Here is a 19,161-nt window from a genome sequence, read left to right as displayed (position 1 = left end):
TGATACAGTATGTTCAGATGTCTTGGTGGTTTTTAGATTTGTTTCTCCTATTCCAGTGTACCGCTGACTATATTTCCTACTCCAACGTGCTGAAGTACGAGCCAGAGGCCATAGGCGGTATTGTGAGGGAGTTGCCATTCTCTGTTCACATCGAATGCCGCTACAATCGGTGAACCACTTCATCATGCTTTCACATTTGGTGGCTACGTTCCAATGTCCACACTAGCATATCCTATACATGGCTCCATACTAGGTAGTATGCTAGTCTGGATATTATTTGAGTGTCTGACTGCACTAATGGCCATTTTCTACAGGATCCACCACTCTTACAAGTTTGGCTTTCATCCTCGTTTGGCGGGAAAAGTCTTCAAGGCCCTTAGATCCAAGGTTGGAGTCACCCTCATATCTTATGATGGTGAGTTGACTTGACAGATGTCATTTAAATCTGAATGCACTTGCAGTATTGTTTTCTATTAAAGAACATTAACTCTATCCTTTTTCTTCAGAATCATGGAACAAGCTCACTGGAAATACAACCTATATCATTGGACAACCAATGTACTTTGAGGCCAAAGTTCCCACTATTTCTTTGCATCGGCGGGTGTATATTAACAACTGTTATGTGACTGCTAGCCCCAACTCCACTCTCAAATACACTGTGATCGACAACTATGGGTAAAACTACTTTGTTACAGAACTACAATTTATCCTGGTTTTGTTTTGTTCATGGTAGTTAATTTCTTGCTTGTTAATTGGCTAGATTCCACAGCTGGGCAGTGTACACAGGCAGCCTAATTCTAATTTGTCCACTAATTGCTTGAAAGACCAATCACATCAAGTCTTTAAGTCTAACTTATCTGATTGGTCAAATTGCCATTTGATGTGGGAGTACAGAGCTTAGCATGTCTCCCAAGGCTACAGAAATTTCGGTTGGGGGAAATGGATTATATTCAGGAGTCGGGTAATTGGTTAAGGGAAGAGGATTGGAAGGAGAGAGGTTGGGTTTGACTCTAGCAAAAACAGGGAAAGGGGCATGTTGAGGAAGACTGTCAAGTTGAAAGTGGGCCAGATGCCAGTTTGAGTTATGGAGGTGAAATTGAAGGTGTAAAGGTTTGAGGAGCATGAGCCTTGCGTTGATGGACATGGTTATGATGATGATGCATCTTGGTCCAGTGGGACTGACATTTTGGTAGAGGATGGAACCAGGTCTTTTGGCTGATCCAGGGGTGGAAAAGAGTGTGCTTTTGAGTCGGTGGACTGGACTTGTTTCTTTAGCTCAGAGGGAGCAGGCGCACTGTGCGCCGCAACTAGTATAGTCTTGCTTTGCGCACCATTTTAAGGGAGTGAATTCTGGGGTGCCGCAATGGAAGTTGAATATTCCTGTGAAGTTGTGCTACGCAGACCCGGTGGTGACACGGTGTGCCACTGTCAGCCCTTTTGATTTGAGTCAGTCTTCACCTGACAAGATCATGTTAGGATGTATCAGTTATCCTGTTGGAGCTTTTGGGGTGAATCCACTGCTGTTTCAGCTGCAACATTTATGGTCGTGTCAGTGTGTAGGAGGGAGATTCCAAAATGTGGATGTGTGCAGAAGGGCATGGGATAGAGGGTTGTGTAGTGTTGTTGGATAAAGTGGTTAACTGTAGGGTGCACATGTTGCTGGGGATCAGAAGTGTTCGGTGGTTCGTCAGAGTAGTGCTGAGGGAGTAAAGTAGAGAATAGGTCAAGGGTGAGCAATAAGGCGGATTCCTGGGATCTCTGACAGCACAGAGGGATAGGCCAATGACTGACATTTATGCTTCAGTAAGGTGCAGAGGACTAGCACATCGTGTGTATCATGGTAGTGTCCTGTCCTCTCAGCCCATTGGCCTGGGGAAGGATCAGATGAGATTAAAATGGGGTAATATTCAATGTGTTTTTGGTTCCCGTTTCGTTTCACAAAGTGTCATGGGCCTATAATTCAGTTGGGGGTGGTAATGCAATATATTGGATGCCAAGTGCTGTTAAACCTCAACCAAGAGAAATCACAACTGTATGCCTGTGTAAACAGCCCTGGTGTCTCTTGTAACTCAGTCCCTGGTTTACAAGGTGAGAATAAGCCAGAGACCAGAGAGTGAACCTTGTCCCAAATTGGAGTGTTAAGTACAAGATCTTCTCTTCACTAGATGCATGGTGGATGGCAAGAATACTGTCCAGTCAAAGTTCCTGTCACACCCAACCAACAATGCTTTGAGGTTCACTGTCGGAGCTTTCATCTTCCAGGGCCTGGACAATCAGGTCTGACTCGTGTGAATCTCCAAACAACTAATCATGATGGTTTGCCTCTTTAATACTACAGGCCTACAGTAATGCACCTTAAAGAACATACATTTATTTTCTTCCAGAAACTCCACTTGCACTGTGAAATAACTACAGGGAATGTCACTCCAACTCCAAGTTTCAAATCCTGCAACTATGACACAAAGACTAAAAAGTAGGTTCACCTGAGTAACTGACTTGAGTTCTGAGGGACTCCTTGCTATGAGGGTTAACTAATATTTATTGTGATTGTCCTAGGTGGGTGGAACTGTGTGGTGAAGCTGCGGTTTGCTCATGCTGTGCCGGCTCTTGTCCTTCTCCTTCTCTACAACCCTCCGGTGAGCATATAGGCCGGTTCATGACCAGTCTTGTCTCATTGTCGCCAACCCTTTCATCTGAGCGCATTAGAGAATGGGGAATGGGAAGCCATTTTGACGACTTAATGCGGGCATTCATACCACCATTTTACATTATGGTTTGACTGTAATCTCTGTGGAAAATGCAATACTGATCTGATAATGCTCTCATAGCTCACGCACAAACTGTGACCAGTCATTTTACGACGATGGCCCATGACGACCATGCTAAAAATAAAACATGGAGCATGGAAACCTTCAACGGCGGGGCTACTGAAGGTACTCAGTCCCTCTGCTTAATTCTTAAGAATGTTTCATTCTTGTGTTAATATATTATGAGCACAAATTTCTGAAAATAATAGCTTTTCCCTCATTGTTTTAGGTGCTGTTGGGAGGGTTTGAGCAGTGGACAGTTCTTTTGATAAAATAAACTTTTTAAACGATCATGTGTATTGGATTCATTCAAAATGGCTGCAGAGGTACAGGCAGAACTGGGTTGAAATATTAAAGTTGATTACTTTCAGACATACATATTTTATTTGAAGTAGTTGAATATTGGAATGTGTTTGGAAATTATAGGTATGTCATTTTAAAATTCCCAAATATATAAATCCAAAATGTGAACATAATTTCATGAGCTGAAATGAAAGAACCCAGGAATGTTCCATAAGTACAAAGCTTAGTTCAAGTGTTCACATTTGTTAATCCATGTTTGAGCATTTCTCCTTTGCCAAGATACTCAATCACCCTGACACGTGTGGCAAATCAAGAAGCTGATTAAAATGCATGATCATTACACAGGTGGACCTTGATGGGCACAAGGCCACTCTTATATAAGCAGTTGTCACACGAGACCACAATGTCTAAATTGAGGGAGTGTGCAGAATTTAGTTAATTTCCCTACCATAAACTGCTGCACATTTGATAGAACTGGGCATTGTAAAACTGGCCTCACAACTGCAGACCACGAGTTACTATACCAGCCCGGGACTTAAACAGCCAGCTTCTTCACCTGTAGGATCATCGGAGACCAGCCACTCAGACAGCTGATGAAACTGGAGTATTTCTGAGCCTGGCTCTGCCTAGTTGGTGGGTGTGGGAAGGCCCACCATAGCTGTGCTCCTTCCAAGTCCTTTGAAGTATGTAGACTAGGCCCTAATGTATTTTAATTTACCTTATGAACTGTAACTTAGTAAAATTTGTGCAGTGTCTATACTCCCATGCAGTTGAACCCTGGTCTGTTTGGTATTTGGAAATATTTGTACTTTTTCAAATAGACTATAGGAAATTATTTATGTAGTTTTGGCCCACATTTGAAAATTGAAGTATTTCGGGTAACTTCCAAATAAGCATTTATTTGGGTCCGGGTTGGAACTTCTGATTTTAACAAACCACTTAAGCAGGTTTCCTCATGATGCATTTGAATGTCATTATAGATTTGGCATCTCTTTACAGTTAATTGTCCAGTATTAACCTTCAATTGTTCAGCTCTCTATACCAGTTGAAGTTTTGTCCAAGTGAATTAACACTGTTTTGAAGTGATGATCTGTAAGGATACTATTGCCTGTGAGGCCCGTTTGCTTTTTGAAGGAATGCTACAATTCCAAGGCAGTGAATGTGGCAGGAGTTGGTGAAATAAGAAAGGGTGAAATAAGCTTCAGTGTCTTTGAGTTTCACCACGGGAGCCATATCGAAGGTTATCACCTTCCCTGATCTGAATCGAACCATCAGAGCTCCTGGGGCGTCTATGTTGCGAAATGTCAGCTCAAATTCGTACTTGTGGGATATCTGTCCCCAAGCTTTTCTAATCGTGGTCTGGAACCATTTGGTAACCTGGGTTTTGGCCAGTTAAGGGGTGTGTTTTGAGCAAAGAGCGCTATCCAATACATCAGTGACTTTTACCACTTTGACTTTCTCATTTTCACAACACAGCAGGCATAGCATATCATCTCCTATGGCAGCTGTGTGACACGGGCAGCCATTTTGGTTCACACCACCATCCACCATTTTGACTCTACCACAGCCCTCCATTTCAGGTGGCATATCATCAATAGCCTGGTTACACCAGAGTTGAACCTGGAAACTGTATGGTTCTAACGGGGCAATGGGGACTATGATGTCACACACAAGGGAACTGATCCTGCCCTCCACCACAGTCTTCAATCACCATGCCAACCTCCACATCACTCATGCTCCTCATGTCTTCTAATAGGTCATTAGCAAAACCCTCCACAAACTCAGTCACCCTCCAGCTCTCATTGGGTGAGACTTTGACACATTTGTCATAAAAACGGTTGAATGTATCACAGTCCGGTAGCGGAACGTCAGCCGAGAGGTTTTTCACGACAGAGATGTCTTCCATATCCTCCTGAATTATCTCTCCTGGATGGTGGTTCTTCTGTAAACTTCTTCTAAAGAATGTAATGGAGAAATGAACAAAGGAGATGAGGGAGTATGTGTTCCATAGGTACCAGGTGTCGTCGCTCTCCGAGTCTATGATATTATTGCTGGTCATCCTTTGATGATTCGCTGAGAATCGGTGTCTCTTCCTGGTTTGTGATATATTGTTCTGTGGGATGTTGCTGGTCGTCTGACTTTCTGAGGTTAGGTGGTACTTTTACTTCCTGATGTGTGTTAGACGGCTGGTCTGTGAGATGCTCTTGCTGGTTCCCCTCTGATGATGTACTGAAGATGGGTGGCACCTCCTGTTCTGCTTCCTGGTCTGTTTTCTTTTGCAGTTGGTCGACCTGAGATTCTTCCTGACGCTCTGGTGATGTCTGTTGGTCACAATGGCAACTACCACTCTGGACCTCTTGTGGCCACTGTTGATTGACATTCGCCATGTCCTTGTCCAAGTGGTACAGCTTCGTGTCATTGTGAGATGCCTCTGTGTCCGAAGCAGGCTGCTCTTGGTCGTTTCCTTGTGAAAGCCTGAGGTCAATGGTAGACTGTTCCTTGTCCTCTGGTGAGAGGTTTTGCTCTGTCTTAGGTACATCTTGGTGTACTTGTGAAAGCTTATGGTCACTGTGAGATCCCTCCTCTTTATCTTCATCTTTCTCCTCTTTGTTCTCTTGAGAATGTTTCTGTTCGATAAGAGTCTCTTCCAAGCCCTTTTGATAACACCCCAAGCACATTTGGCAGCCATTACAGCTATGAATTGTTTTGAATAAGATTCTACCAACTTTAAACAACTTCTAGGGCAGCGTTTACCAAACTAGGGGTGCACGTTTTGGTTTTTGCCCTAGTGCTACACAGCTGCTTCAAATAATCAAAGCTTGATGAAATAGATTTTTTGAATCAGCTGTATAATGCTAAGACAAAATCCAAAATGTGCACCCCTTGGGGTCCCCAGGACCGAGTTTGGGAAAAGCTGTCTTAGGGCAACATTTATCCATTGTTTTTGTCAAAATTGCTCAAGCTCAGTAAATTGAGTTGTAATTAATTGATGGACAGCAATATTCATACCGTGTCTCTGAAATGTAAGTCAGGACTGAGGCTGGAACACTCAACACCTCTTGGAAAGCTATTCTGGTGTGTCTTTTGCTTAGAAAATTGTGTAATTGAACCACTGAAAGATACAACTCTATCCCAGGGTTTTCAGAAGACTGAGATGTGTATTCCTCTAACTTTTTACCTGGGTTTTGCTCCTTTCATATTTCTTTTGATCCTGACAAACTCCCTAGCCCCTACCGGTGGCAAGCATACACATAACATGAAGCTGCCACTACAAAAATGTCAAATACAATGGCACACAGATGCAGATCTGACTTGTTATCTCAATGTCAATGACATCAGCATGCTTTTATATCCTAGTGTCAACATTATTTTTATGTACATATATTATCCGTTGACGGTAAAGTATTTGAATATGCACAAAAGGGGAGATACATAAATAATGAGTGTGCTTTTAACTTCTTGCGTCGAGCCAACCCGGATCCGGGATCATGACTACAGCCTCAAGCCCATTACCATAACGCAACGTTAACGATTCATGAAAATCGCAAATTAAATGAAATCAATATGCTAGCTCTCAAGCTTAGCCTTTTGTTAACAACACTGTCATCTCAGATTTTCAAAAATATGCTTATCAACCATAGCAAACTAGCATTTAGCATTTAGCGTTAGCATTTAGCATTAGCATTTAGCGTTAGCATTAGCAGGCAACATTTTCACAAAAACCAGCAAAAACATTTTAAAAAAACGAAAATTCATTCATCCAAACGCCAAACTTTCTTCCACATTAACTCCATAATATCGACTGAAACATGGTAAACGTTGTTTAGAATCAATCCTCAAGGTGTTTTGTAAGGGAGAATGGTTCAACTTGTCAAAGGTGTGACAATGAGCCTCCATTGATTATTATGCATGCTTCTACCCTGCTAATTGAATGATTGATCCTGTAATTGGTGCTGGAGAGGATGGCTGCCGTTTCATGGGCTCTTAACCAACCATGCTATTTTTTTCTCGTGCATTTTTCGTAACTTATTTTGTACACAATGTTGCTACTACTGTCTCTTATGACTGAAAAGAGCTCCTGGAAATCAGAACAGCAATTACACACCTTGAACTGGGTGAAGAATTTATCTTTAATGAGTTGGACCAGAGGGATTTACTCCAGACACGCAAACAGGCCCTCATCCCCATCATTCGCACGAGGAAGAGAAGGCAAAGATATTGCGGAAAGAGATAGGGGTGCCTTGTGAGGATGGCTAATCTGCCCTTGCCATCCGTAGTACTGGAAAATAAATTGGATGAGCTAAAAGCACGTATATCCTAGCAACGGGACATTTAATAACTGGGATATCTTATGTTTCACCGAGTCGTGGCTGAATGACGGCATGAATAGAAGAGTATCTCATGATAAGCTGTAGACCACACTATCTACCTAGAGAGTTTTCATATGTATTTTACATAGCTGTCTATATACCATGTTGGGGAATAATCAGAATTGCTGGGTAACATAGATAAGATGTTTTATATTCATCATATGCTTATGAGTTATTTCTCATAAGAATGTATTTTGTTGTACTATAGTGGTGGCCATTGGCAGTTATCTGTTCTATGTCAAGACTAAGTTGCATGGGCCGCAGAGAGGGTGAGAGGTCAAGGTGTCATCGTGTGTAAACATATATTTTGCTCTTTTGCTCCACTGTGTCTGTGTGCCAGTCACTCCCTACTTTTCCCATCGGGGAGAGGAGGATGGCAGTGTCTGGAATCATTCTATGCTCCCTCTTATCTTAACCTATAGCCTCACTCTCCTCTCCGTGAGCTTGTCCAGGATTGGTTGTATTTAGAATTGGTTGTATCTAAATGACAACTTGATATATATGCCTGTTGATATGGAGGATTGGTTTATGGTTCTGGGTTTGAGTAAGGAGACAAAGCTGAACGATGTATTATGTCTATGCTGTCTGACTATGTGTGTTCTTTGCTATTAAAGGATCTCAGTTGCAATGTAGAGGGGGCTCTCAGAGAATTCATTGATAGACACTGAATTGACCTGAGAGTCACAGGGTTGTGATAGAGCTCATATAATTAAAGATGGACTTTGATAACTAACTCTGACTTGTGTTGTGGTTTGCTCTCATGATTTGGCAAATAGAGGAAATTTCCACGACAACCACTACAGATCGATGTTGGCACTAAGACCGCACTCAATGAGCTGTATACCACCATAAGCAAACAGGAAAACGCTCATCCAGAAGTGGCGCTCCGAGTGGCCGGGGACTTTAAAGCAGGGAAACTTAAATCCGTTTTACCTCATTTCTATCAACATGTTAAATGTGCAACCAGAGGGAAAAGAACTCGAGACCACCTTTACTCCACACACAGAAACACGTACAAAGCACCCCCTCTCCCCCCAATTTGCAAATCTGACCATCATTCTAAATTAAAGCAGGAAGCACCAGTGACTCGGTCAATAAAAAAGTGGTCAGATGAAGCAGATGCTAAGCTACATGACTGTTTTGCTAGCACAGACTGTAGAATATGTTCCGGGATTCTTCCGATGGCATTGAGGAGTACACCACATCAGTCACCGGCTTCATCAATAAGTGCATCGATGACGTCGTTCCCACAGTGACCGTACGTACATACCCCAACCAGAAGCAATGGATTACAGGCAACAGCCACACTTGAGCTGCCGCTTTCAAGTAGCGGTACTCTAACCTGGAAGTTAAGATTTTATGGTGAAACATCTCGCTCCTTGTTCTCTCTGTGACGCAACATTGTATCTGTCCCATTATGGTGTCTGTGAGAGCATGGGCAGCAACATTGTATCTGTCCCATTATGGTGTCTGTGAGAGCATGGGCAGCAACATTGAGGCCATCTCATCTCCATTTTGAAAAAGAAGAAGAAGGGAACGTCTTATCTGTGAAGTGTGCGATAACTCAATTCAATGTAAACAATGCCATTTTTAAAACTTTGGCAAAGTGTCACATCTACAAAACGTAATGTACTCTGTTCGTAACTGATCATAGTTTTGGGAACAGAAAACTGTATTGAGATCAGGCTTTTCTTCGATGAGAAAATCAGCCAAATGTCGGCCCAGTTCCATCTCGCTCCATACTTTCCCACTTCCAGCCACTGGGCTTCCTCTCTGATGCAACAATGTATCTGTCCCATTATGGTGTCTGTGAGAGCATGGGCAGCAACGTTGAGGCCATCTCATCTCCATTTTGAAGTAGCCCATTTTCTTATTCTAAAACTTCTTTGAGTTGGTCAACAAACTGAAAGGGTGCATACTGCCACCTGGAGTGTATTGTTTGAAAAGGTATAAAACCAAGGTTGGTGATTTACTGCTACCAGCAGTTGGGTCGATCCACAAAATGAGTGCCTTTTGCTTCTATTTGATATTTTAAGTAGGGTCAAAATTGTGCACCGATATTGCATTTTAAAAGCCTGTTATATTAATTGAAGTGCCCTTAAATATATACCACATGGATTATTCAATAAGCAGATTTTTAATATGAATAATGACTTGCTAAAGTGCCAAAATGACTAATTTTAACATGTGACTGCACACCCTCTGACTTCTATGGAAGATTTTAACCCTACTTAATACCAACATTTCTCCAAGAGTCCACCATCATTGTAAAGCCCTAGTTATTTTGTTGCTTTGTTATTTTGTTGCTTTGACAAAATAATTTCTGAAGATTATTAATTTAATGTGATTCATTTGCGTCTGTCCCTAATTTTAAGGTCAACTCTGAACTGAGCTGAAACAATTTATTTAAAAATATATTTCAGAAGAAATATTTAACAACTTATAGTCAAACTATAGTATTAAAGCAGGTGGGCTGGTTCTACTCTTTTGGCCCATTTTGTGGTGAAAATGTCAGTGGGTCAAATGTAACGTCAACCCTGTTACCCATAGATAGACAGGCTAGAAAGGTTTCAAATATTAAACCTTTTATTGTGAATCTTACTTTCAATTGCCCCTCCCTGTTGAACATAATAAATGTCCCTTCCCTGTCACAAGGCGATTTATGGCTGCTTTAAAATGAGACTATGATCATATAACTTTTGAAAAACTGGGCCCTGGTGACTGCTGATTGGTTGATTCTGCTACTGATTAAAGTCATCACTTTAATCAGTAGCAGAATCAACCAATCAGCAGTCACCAGGGCCCAGCAGTTGCAATTACTTGGGTGCTGTAGCTAGTATATAAAACACACAAGCAAATGGTGGTTCTCTCATACAACTTTTTACTGCTCTGGACTAGTGAGAAAGATTTGGTGGTGAATGGCAAGATGGTGGTGAAATTGATGCTTTTGCTCATGAGTTACTACTCTGCTTATGGTTTGCCAGGTAAGGGCTTCCCTTTAGCTGTTGATGACAGGAATGACACTGAGTTTGTGTGGGGTGAGAAGTTGAGGTTTGATGACGACTCTGAACCCAAGGTCAGATCTCGTTCCCAAATCGTTGCCACTCCCATGTTGGAGCATTCTCATAAACCAGACTATCTGAAGCTACCAGAATACATCCCAATTCGTGCTTCTGAAGACCAAGCGAATGTCTTCAAGCCTGAAGGGAAGTTCAGGCCGCTGCCACTCTCAGTCAAGCACATCCTGCTGCCTACCGCCTCTCCTCCCACCACTCCTCCAGTTCACTCTAAGAAGGTTGAGGTCCTGTGCCACCTCGACAGGATTTATGTGAGAATCAGAAAGGACGCCTTCACCAACCCAGACGCCTGCAAGTACCTCAAACTCCACAAATGCAAAGTCAACCAATCCACCGCAGAACACTACTACATGCTCTACAACATCAAAAGCTGTAGCTTTCATAGAAAGGTTGGCTACCAATGCCATCAGAAATACAATCCCCTGTCACCCAGACATCAAATGTATGCCTTGAGTGATCCAGTCAAATTGCAATGGTCTGAAGGGATTGTATTTCCATGGCTGTAATGATACAGTATGTTCAGATGTCTTGGTGGTTTTTAGAGTTGTTTCTCCTATTCCAGTGTACCGCTGACTATATTTCCTACTCCAACGTGCTGAAGTACGAGCCAGAGGCCATAGGCGGTATTGTGAGGGAGTTGCCATTCTCTGTTCACATCGAATGCCGCTACAATCGGTGAACCACTTCATCATGCTTTCACATTTGGTGGCTACTTTCCAATGTCCACACTAGCATATCCTATACATGGCTCCATACTAGGTAGTATGCTAGTCTGGATATTATTTGAGTGTCTGACTGCACTAATGGCCATTTTCTACAGGATCCACCACTCTTACAAGTTTGGCTTTCATCCTCGTTTGGCGGGAAAAGTCTTCAAGGCCCTTAGATCCAAGGTTGGAGTCACCCTCATATCTTATGATGGTGAGTTGACTTGACAGATGTCATTTAAATCTGAATGCACTTGCAGTATTGTTTTCTATTAAAGAACATTAACTCTATCCTTTTTCTTCAGAATCATGGAACAAGCTCACTGGAAATACAACCTATATCATTGGACAACCAATGTACTTTGAGGCCAAAGTTCCCACTATTTCTTTGCATCGGCGGGTGTATATTAACAACTGTTATGTGACTGCTAGCCCCAACTCCACTCTCAAATACACTGTGATCGACAACTATGGGTAAAACTACTTTGTTACAGAACTACAATTTATCCTGGTTTTGTTTTGTTCATGGTAGTTAATTTCTTGCTTGTTAATTGGCTAGATTCCACAGCTGGGCAGTGTACACAGGCAGCCTAATTCTAATTTGTCCACTAATTGCTTGAAAGACCAATCACATCAAGTCTTTAAACTTATTTGATTGGTCAAATTGCCATTTGATGTGGGAGTACAGAGCTTAGCATGTCTCCCAAGGCTAAAGAAAATTCAGTTTGGGGAAAATGGATTATTTTCAGGAGTTGGTTAAGGGAAGAGGATTGGAGGGAAAGAGGTTGGGTTTGAATTTGACTCTAGCAATAACAAGGAAAGGGTCATGTCGAGGAAGACTGTCAAGTTGAAAGTGGGCCAGATGCCAGTTCGAGTTATGGAGGTGAAATTGAAGGGGTAAAGGTTTGTGAGGAGCATGAGCCTTGCGTTGATGGACATGGTTATGATGATGATGCATTTTGGTCCAGTGGGACTGACATTTTGGAAGAGGATGGAACCAGGTCTTTTGGCTGATCCAGGGGTGGAAGAGTGTGCTTTTGAGTCGGTGAAGTGGACTTGTTTCTTTAGAGGGAGCAGGCGCTCTGTGCGCCGCAACTAGTACAGTCTTGCTTTGCGCCACCCCCAGAAATCACTCCCTTCAATGGTGCGCAAACCTCAACCAAGAGAGAAATCACAACGGTATGCCTGTGTAAACAGCCCTGGTGTCTCTTGTAACTCAGTCCCTGGTTTACAAGGTGAGAATAACAACCAGTGAGTGAACCTTGTCCCAAATTGGAGTGTTAAGTACAAGATCTTCTCTTCACTAGATGCATGGTGGATGGCAAGAATACTGTCCAGTCAAAGTTCCTGTCACACCCAACCAACAATGCTTTGAGGTTCACTGTCGGAGCTTTCATCTTCCAGGGCCTGGACAATCAGGTCTGACTCGTGTGAATCTCCAAACAACTAATCATGATGGATTGCTTTAATACTACAGGCCTACAGTAATGCACCTTAAAGAACATGCATTTATTTTCTTCCAGAAACTCCACTTGCATTGTGAAATAACTACAGGGAATGTCACTCCAACTCCAAGTTTCAAATCCTGCAACTATGACACAAAGACTAAAAAGTAGGTTCACCTGAGTAACTGACTTGAGTTCTGAGGGACTCCTTGCTATGAGGGTTAACTAATATCTATTGTGATTGTCCTAGGTGGGTGGAACTGTGTGGTGAAGCTGCGGTTTGCTCATGCTGTGCCGGCTCTTGTCCTTCTCCTTCTCTACAACCCTCCGGTGAGCATATAGGCCGGTTCATGACCAGTCTTGTCTCATTGTCGCCAACCCTTTCATCTGAGCGCATTAGAGAATGGGGAATGGGAAGCCATTTTGACGACTTAATGCGGGCATTCATACCACCATTTTACATTATGGTTTGACTGTAATCTCTGTGGAAAATGTAATACTGATCTGACAACTCTCTCATAGCTCACGCACAAACTGTGACCAGTCATTTTACGACGATGGCCCATGACGACCATGCTAAAAATAAAACATGGAGCATGGAAACCTTCAACGACGGGGCTACTGAAGGTACTCAGTCCCTCTGCTTAATTCTTAAGAATGTTTCATTCTTGTGTTAATATATTATGAGCACAAATTTCTGAAAATAATAGCTTTTCCCTCATCGTTTTAGGTGCTGTTGGGAGGGTTTGAGCAGTGGACAGTTCTTTTGATAAAATAAACTTTTTAAACGATCATGTGTATTGAGTTCATTCAAAATGGCTGCAGAGGTACAGGCAGAACTGGGTTGAAATATTAATGTTGATTACTTTCAGACATACATATTTTATTTGAAGTAGTTGAATATTGGAATGTGTTTGAAAATGCACTTGGAAATTATAGGTATGTCATTTTAAAATTCCCAAATATATAAATCCAAAATGTGAACATAATTTCATGAGCTGAAATGAAAGAACCCAGGAATGTTTCATAAGTACAAAGCTTAGTTCAAGTGTTCACATTTGTTGAAATCCATGTTTGTGCATTTCTCCTTTGCCAAGATACTCCATCACCCTGGCACGTGTGGCAAATCAAGAAGCTGATTAAATGGCATGATCACTACACAGGTGGACCTTGTTATAGGCCCAAAAGGCCACTCTTCTATAAGCAGTTGTCACACAAGACCACAGATGTCTAAATTGAGGGAGTGTGCATAATTTTGTTAATTATACTGCCATAAACTGCTGCACATTTTAGAGAACTGGGCATTGTCTAACTGGCCTCACAACTGCAGACCACGAGTAACAATACCAGCCCGGGACCTTAACCTTCAACTGTAGGATCATCGGGGACCAGCCACTCAGACAGCTGAAACTGGAGTATTTCTGAGCCTGGCTCTGCCTAGTTGGTGGGTGTGGAAAGGCCCACCATGGCTGTGCTCCTCCCCAGTCCTGTGAAGTATGTAGATTAGGCCCTAATGTATTTTAATTTACTGATTTCCTTATGAACTGTAACTTAGTAAAATAATTTCAGTGTATATACTCCCATGCAGTTGAACCCTGGTCTGTTTGGTATTTGGAAATATTTTTACTTTTTCAAAGACTAAAATTAGGAAATGATTTGTAATGTTTCAATGTAGTTTCGGCCCACATTTGAAAAATGACATTATTCAGGTGACTTAATAAGCATCAATTTGGGTCCGGGGTGGAACTTCTGTTGCATTTTAACAACCACTTAAGCATGTTTCCTCATGATGCGCTTCTCCATTTGAATGTCATTATAGATTTGGCATCTCTTTACAGTTAATTGTCCAGTATTAACCTTAAATTGTTCAACCCTCTATACCAGTTGAAGTTTTGTCCAGACCATTGCATTCCTTCGGCTTTGGCAAATACTCCTGTATCAGCATGTAAGTTAATGAGCATCTCTTGCAAGTGCTTTACAGTCTTGGTGTAGCTGCCATTTTGTACCCCAAGAGGGCGGAAGAGGTTTACAGGCTCTGCATCACTAAATACAGCAGGGAGTCCAATCTCACTTGGAACCAGAGGCTTTCCAATAAAGCTGTGAAGCAACTTCCTGCCCTGAAGGCTATTTTCTAGGAAGTGCAATGCATCACGTAACCTGCTAGCCAAGTGTTCAGGGTACCAGTCAGAAGGCTCTTTACTCAAAAGCAAGTGAATTAACACTGTTTTGAAGTGATGATCTGTCAGGATACTTCTGCCTGTGAGGCCCGTTTGCTTTTTGTGAAGGAACGCTACAATTCCAAGGCAGTGAATGTGGCAGGAGTTTTCAGGCAGGTGATTGGCCAGGTACTTCAGGAAGTGGTCCTCGTAAGTGGTCAATGAGAGGCTCCAGTATGTGTCCAAGGAGTTGTTCGTAGTTGGGGTGGAAGGAGAAATGGTGAAATAAGCTTCAGTGTCTTTGAGTTTCACCACGGGAGCCATATCGAAGGTTATCACCTTCCCTGATCTGAATCGAACCATCAGAGCTCCTGGGGCGTCTATATTGCGAAATGTCAGCTCAAATTCGTACTTGTGGGATATCTGTCCACAAGCTTTCTAATTGTGGTCTGGAACCATTTGGTAACCTGGGTTTTGGCCAGGTAAGGGGTGTGTTTTGAGCAAAGAGCGCTATCCAATACATCAGTGACTTTTACCACTTTGACTTTCTCATTGTCACAACACAGCAGGCATAGCATATCAGCAGGCATAGCATATCATCATCTCGCAGCTGTGCGACACGGGCAGCCATTTTGGTCACACACACAAGGGAACTGATCCTGCCCTCCACCACAAAGTCTTCAATCACCATGCCAACCTCCACATCACTCATGCTCCTCATGTCTTCTAATAGGTCATTAGCAAAACCCTCCACAAACTCAGTCACCCTCCAGCTCTCATTGGGTGAGACTTTGACACATTTGTCATAAAAACGATTGAGTGTATCACAGTCCGGTAGCGGAACTTCAGCCGAGAGGTTTTTCACGACAGAGATGTCTTCCATATCCTCCTGAATTATCTCTCCTGGATGGTGGTTCTTATGTAAACTTCTTCAATGTGAGATCCCTCCTCTTTATCTTCATCTTTCTCCTCTTTGTTCTCTTGAGAATGTTTCTGTTCGATAAGAGTCTCTTCCAAGCCCTTTTAATAATGGTTTTGGTCAATTTGAAAGACCTGTTGCACTTCAAGTTGTAAGGGTTTTTGGTCGATGGGCCCTTCCTCTTGGGTTACCAGTGGTGACACTTCCTGTTCCAGCTTTGCCCTCTCCCTCAGCAGCCAATATTCACGCTTCTGAATGACCATTATGTGATCATCCTGCTCCTGAACCTGTCCTGTTCTGTCCTCTCTGGGGATGGGATACAGTAGACTGCCAGCACAAACACCCGAAGAATGGTATCTTGCATCCTTAATGTTGTCTCTGTGGAGTAGAATAAGACATATGAAAAATGTCTATTTCTATTCTATGGTATCATGTTGATATATATCTATTTTCCCATCCTTCTCATTCAAAACACATGTGAAGTCCAATATGAGATTTACCGTACAGTATGATAAATTATACCAAACATTCGATGGGTGCATCAGTGTGCACAATGAAATCAAAGGTGCGGGTAGTTTCTGTCAAATTCTGATTTAGCAGAAATCCATATTGATGTGTCCTATCAGTTGAAAAACGACAATGCTAAGCATAAAGAACAGTGAGTGGATGAGAGACCGAGATGGGGACTTCCTTGTTGGCTCAAAAGCATTTAACTTTTGATAAATTCACACAAAACAGCATTATTTCTCAATCAAAATAAAAGTTGCAATAATAACACTTACCTGACTGGAATAAGTAGTCTAGTTGTACATTTAGTTGTACTCAGCAATGGTCGTTATGGATGTACCGTAGAGGAGGAAACGAAAAAGAGATCCTTGCACAGCAACACTGCTATCTCTTCCTATTTTAGATGCAGTTGTAGGTTGACTTACTTCCTGAGTGAGTACCCTGCCCATGTGCTGTGGCTGTGCAACACTTTCCTCTGCAATACACAGAGCAAACCGGATAGCACACACTTCCTGTACTGTTCAGATAAAATCAGGGTCATCAGACACAACACATCAGGGACAAATATAGAGGTACTGTACATACAGTCGCTTGTGAAAGGATTCACATTTTGCAATCTACACAACCTACTCCACATTTTCAAAGTGAATTACAGAACATTTTTCAAATGATTATAATTATATTTTTAAAACACCCCAAGCAATTTTGGCAGCCATTACAGCTATGAATTGTTTTGAATAAGATTCTACCAACTACTAGGGCAGCGTTTACCAAACTAGGGGTGCACGTTTTGGTTTTTGCCCTAGTGCTACACAGCTGCTTCAAATAATCAAAGCTTGATGATTAAGTTGATTATTTGAATCAGCTGTATAATGCTAAGACAAAATCCAAAATGTGCACCCCTTGGGGTCCCCAGGACCGAGTTTGGGAAAAGCTGTCTTAGGGCAACATTTATCCATTGTTTTTGTCAAATTTGTTCAAGCTCAGTAAATTGAGTTGTAATTAATTGATGGACAGCAATATTCATTCCTTGTCTATGAAATGTAAGTCAGGACTGAGGCTGGAACACTCAACACCTCTTGGAAAGCTATTCTGGTGTGTCTTTTGCATAGACAATTGTGTAATTGCCCCACTGAAAGATACAACTCTATCCCAGGGTTTTCAGAAGACTGAGATGTGTATTCCTCTAACTTTTACCTGGGTTTTGCTCCTTTCATATTTCTTTTGATCCTGACAAACTCCCCAGCCCCTGCCGGTGGCAAGCATACACATAACATGATGCTGCCACCACAAAAATGTCAAATACAATGGCACACAGAGGCAGATCTGACTCATTATCTCAATGTCAATGACATCAGCATGCTTTTATATCCTAGTGTCAACATTATTTTTATGTACATATATTATCCGTTGACGGTAAAGTATTTGAATATGCACAAAAGGGGAGATACATAAATAATGAGTTTTCTTTTAAATGGAGTAATCCCTCCCAAAATGTGGAAAATGTCCTATAATTGTTCTTTCACTTTGGAAATGTGGAGTAGATTGTGTACATTGGTAGAAAAAAAATCCTATGTAATATAATTAAAAAAAAATAAATTTGTCAGTGAAATCTGAAGACTTTGACTTGTAAGGGAGAATGGTTCAACTTTTCACAGGTGTGACAATGAGCCTCCATTGATTATTATGCATGCTTCTACCCTGCTAATTGAATGATTGATCCTGTAATTGGCGCTGGAGAGGATGGCTTATTTTGTACATAATGTTGCTGTCTCTTATTACCGAAAAGAGCTCCTGGAAATCAGAACAGCAATTACACACCTTGGACTGGGTGAAGAATTTCTCTTTAATGAGTCGGACGAGAGGGATTTACTCCAGACACGCAAACAGGCCCTCATCCCCATCATTCGCACGAGGAAGAGACAGCAAAGGTATTGCGGAAAGAGATAGGGATGCCTTGTGAGGATGGCTAACTACAGATCGATGGTGGCACTAAGACATTTACATTTACATTTACATTTAAGTCATTTAGCAGACGCTCTTATCCAGAGCGACTTACAAATTGGTGCATTCACCTTATGACATCCAGTAGAATAGTCACTTTAAAATAGTGCATCTAAATCTTAAAGGGGGGTGAGAAGGATTACTTATCCTATCCTAGGTATTCCTTAAAGAGGTGGGGTTTCAGGTGTCTCCGGAAGGTGGTGATTGACTCCGCTGTCCTGGCGTCGTGAGGGAGTTTGTTCCACCATTGGGGGGCCAGAGCAGCGAACAGTTTTGACTGGGCTGAGCGGGAACTGTACTTCCTCAGTGGTAGTGAGGCGAGCAGGCCAGAGGTGGATGAACGCAGTGCCCTTGTTTGGGTGTAGGGCCTGATCAGAGCCTGGAGGTACTGAGGTGCCGTTCCCCTCACAGCTCCGTAGGCAAGCACCATGGTCTTGTAGTGGATGCGAGCTTCAACTGGAAGCCAGTGGAGAGAGCGGAGGAGCGGGGTGACGTGAGAGAACTTGGGAAGGTTGAACACCAGACGGGCTGCGGCGTTCTGGATGAGTTGTAGGGGTTTAATGGCACAGGCAGGGAGCCCAGCCAACAGCGAGTTGCAGTAATCCAGACGGGAGATGACAAGTGCCTGGATTAGGACCTGCGCCGCTTCCTGTGTGAGGCAGGGTCGTACTCTGCGGATGTTGTAGAGCATGAACCTACAGGAACGGGCCACCGCCTTGATGTTAGTTGAGAATGACAGGGTGTTGTCCAGGATCACGCCAAGGTTCTTAACGCTCTGGGAGGAGGACACAATGGAGTTGTCAACCGTGATGGCGAGATCATGGAACGGGCAGTCCTTCCCCGGGAGGAAGAGCAGCTCCGTCTTG

At 42.5% G+C, this 19,161-nt stretch overlaps 1 protein-coding gene and 1 pseudogene across 4 annotated transcripts in view; one reads left to right on the top strand and one right to left on the bottom strand.

Moving 5' to 3' along the window:
• Positions 1-13,501, top strand: part of LOC118389338 (zona pellucida sperm-binding protein 3-like) — a 35,905-nt gene extending 22,404 nt beyond the window's left edge. For 2 of the 4 annotated variants that reach the window (XM_052527816.1, XM_052527815.1), the window contains exons 2-9: positions 11,120-11,232; positions 11,378-11,478; positions 11,570-11,738; positions 12,572-12,683; positions 12,788-12,876; positions 12,960-13,039; positions 13,232-13,336; positions 13,440-13,501. In XM_052527816.1, the coding sequence (XP_052383776.1) occupies positions 11,120-11,232; positions 11,378-11,478; positions 11,570-11,738; positions 12,572-12,683; positions 12,788-12,876; positions 12,960-13,039; positions 13,232-13,336; positions 13,440-13,459 (789 nt within the window). In that variant the 3' untranslated portion in view covers positions 13,460-13,501. Of the gene's footprint in view, positions 1-56; positions 170-314; positions 416-506; positions 676-2,165; positions 2,278-2,384; positions 2,474-2,556; positions 2,637-2,828; positions 2,934-3,036; positions 3,099-10,357; positions 10,947-11,119; positions 11,233-11,377; positions 11,479-11,569; positions 11,739-12,571; positions 12,684-12,787; positions 12,877-12,959; positions 13,040-13,231; positions 13,337-13,439 lie in introns of those variants that run through there. The other 2 variants (XM_052527814.1, XM_052527817.1) reach the window with 2 other exon arrangements.
• Positions 13,502-13,571: 70 nt separating this feature from the next.
• Positions 13,572-16,733, bottom strand: LOC118389337 (inositol 1,4,5-trisphosphate receptor-interacting protein-like; annotated as a pseudogene).
• Between the last annotated feature and the right edge of the window lie 2,428 nt (positions 16,734-19,161).

The sequence above is a fragment of the Oncorhynchus keta genome, chromosome 10 (assembly GCF_023373465.1).
Source record: "Oncorhynchus keta strain PuntledgeMale-10-30-2019 chromosome 10, Oket_V2, whole genome shotgun sequence".
NCBI lineage: Eukaryota > Metazoa > Chordata > Actinopteri > Salmoniformes > Salmonidae > Oncorhynchus > Oncorhynchus keta.
The sequence above is the reverse complement of the archived record's forward strand: the minus strand, read 5'-3'. Positions and strand labels throughout refer to the sequence as shown.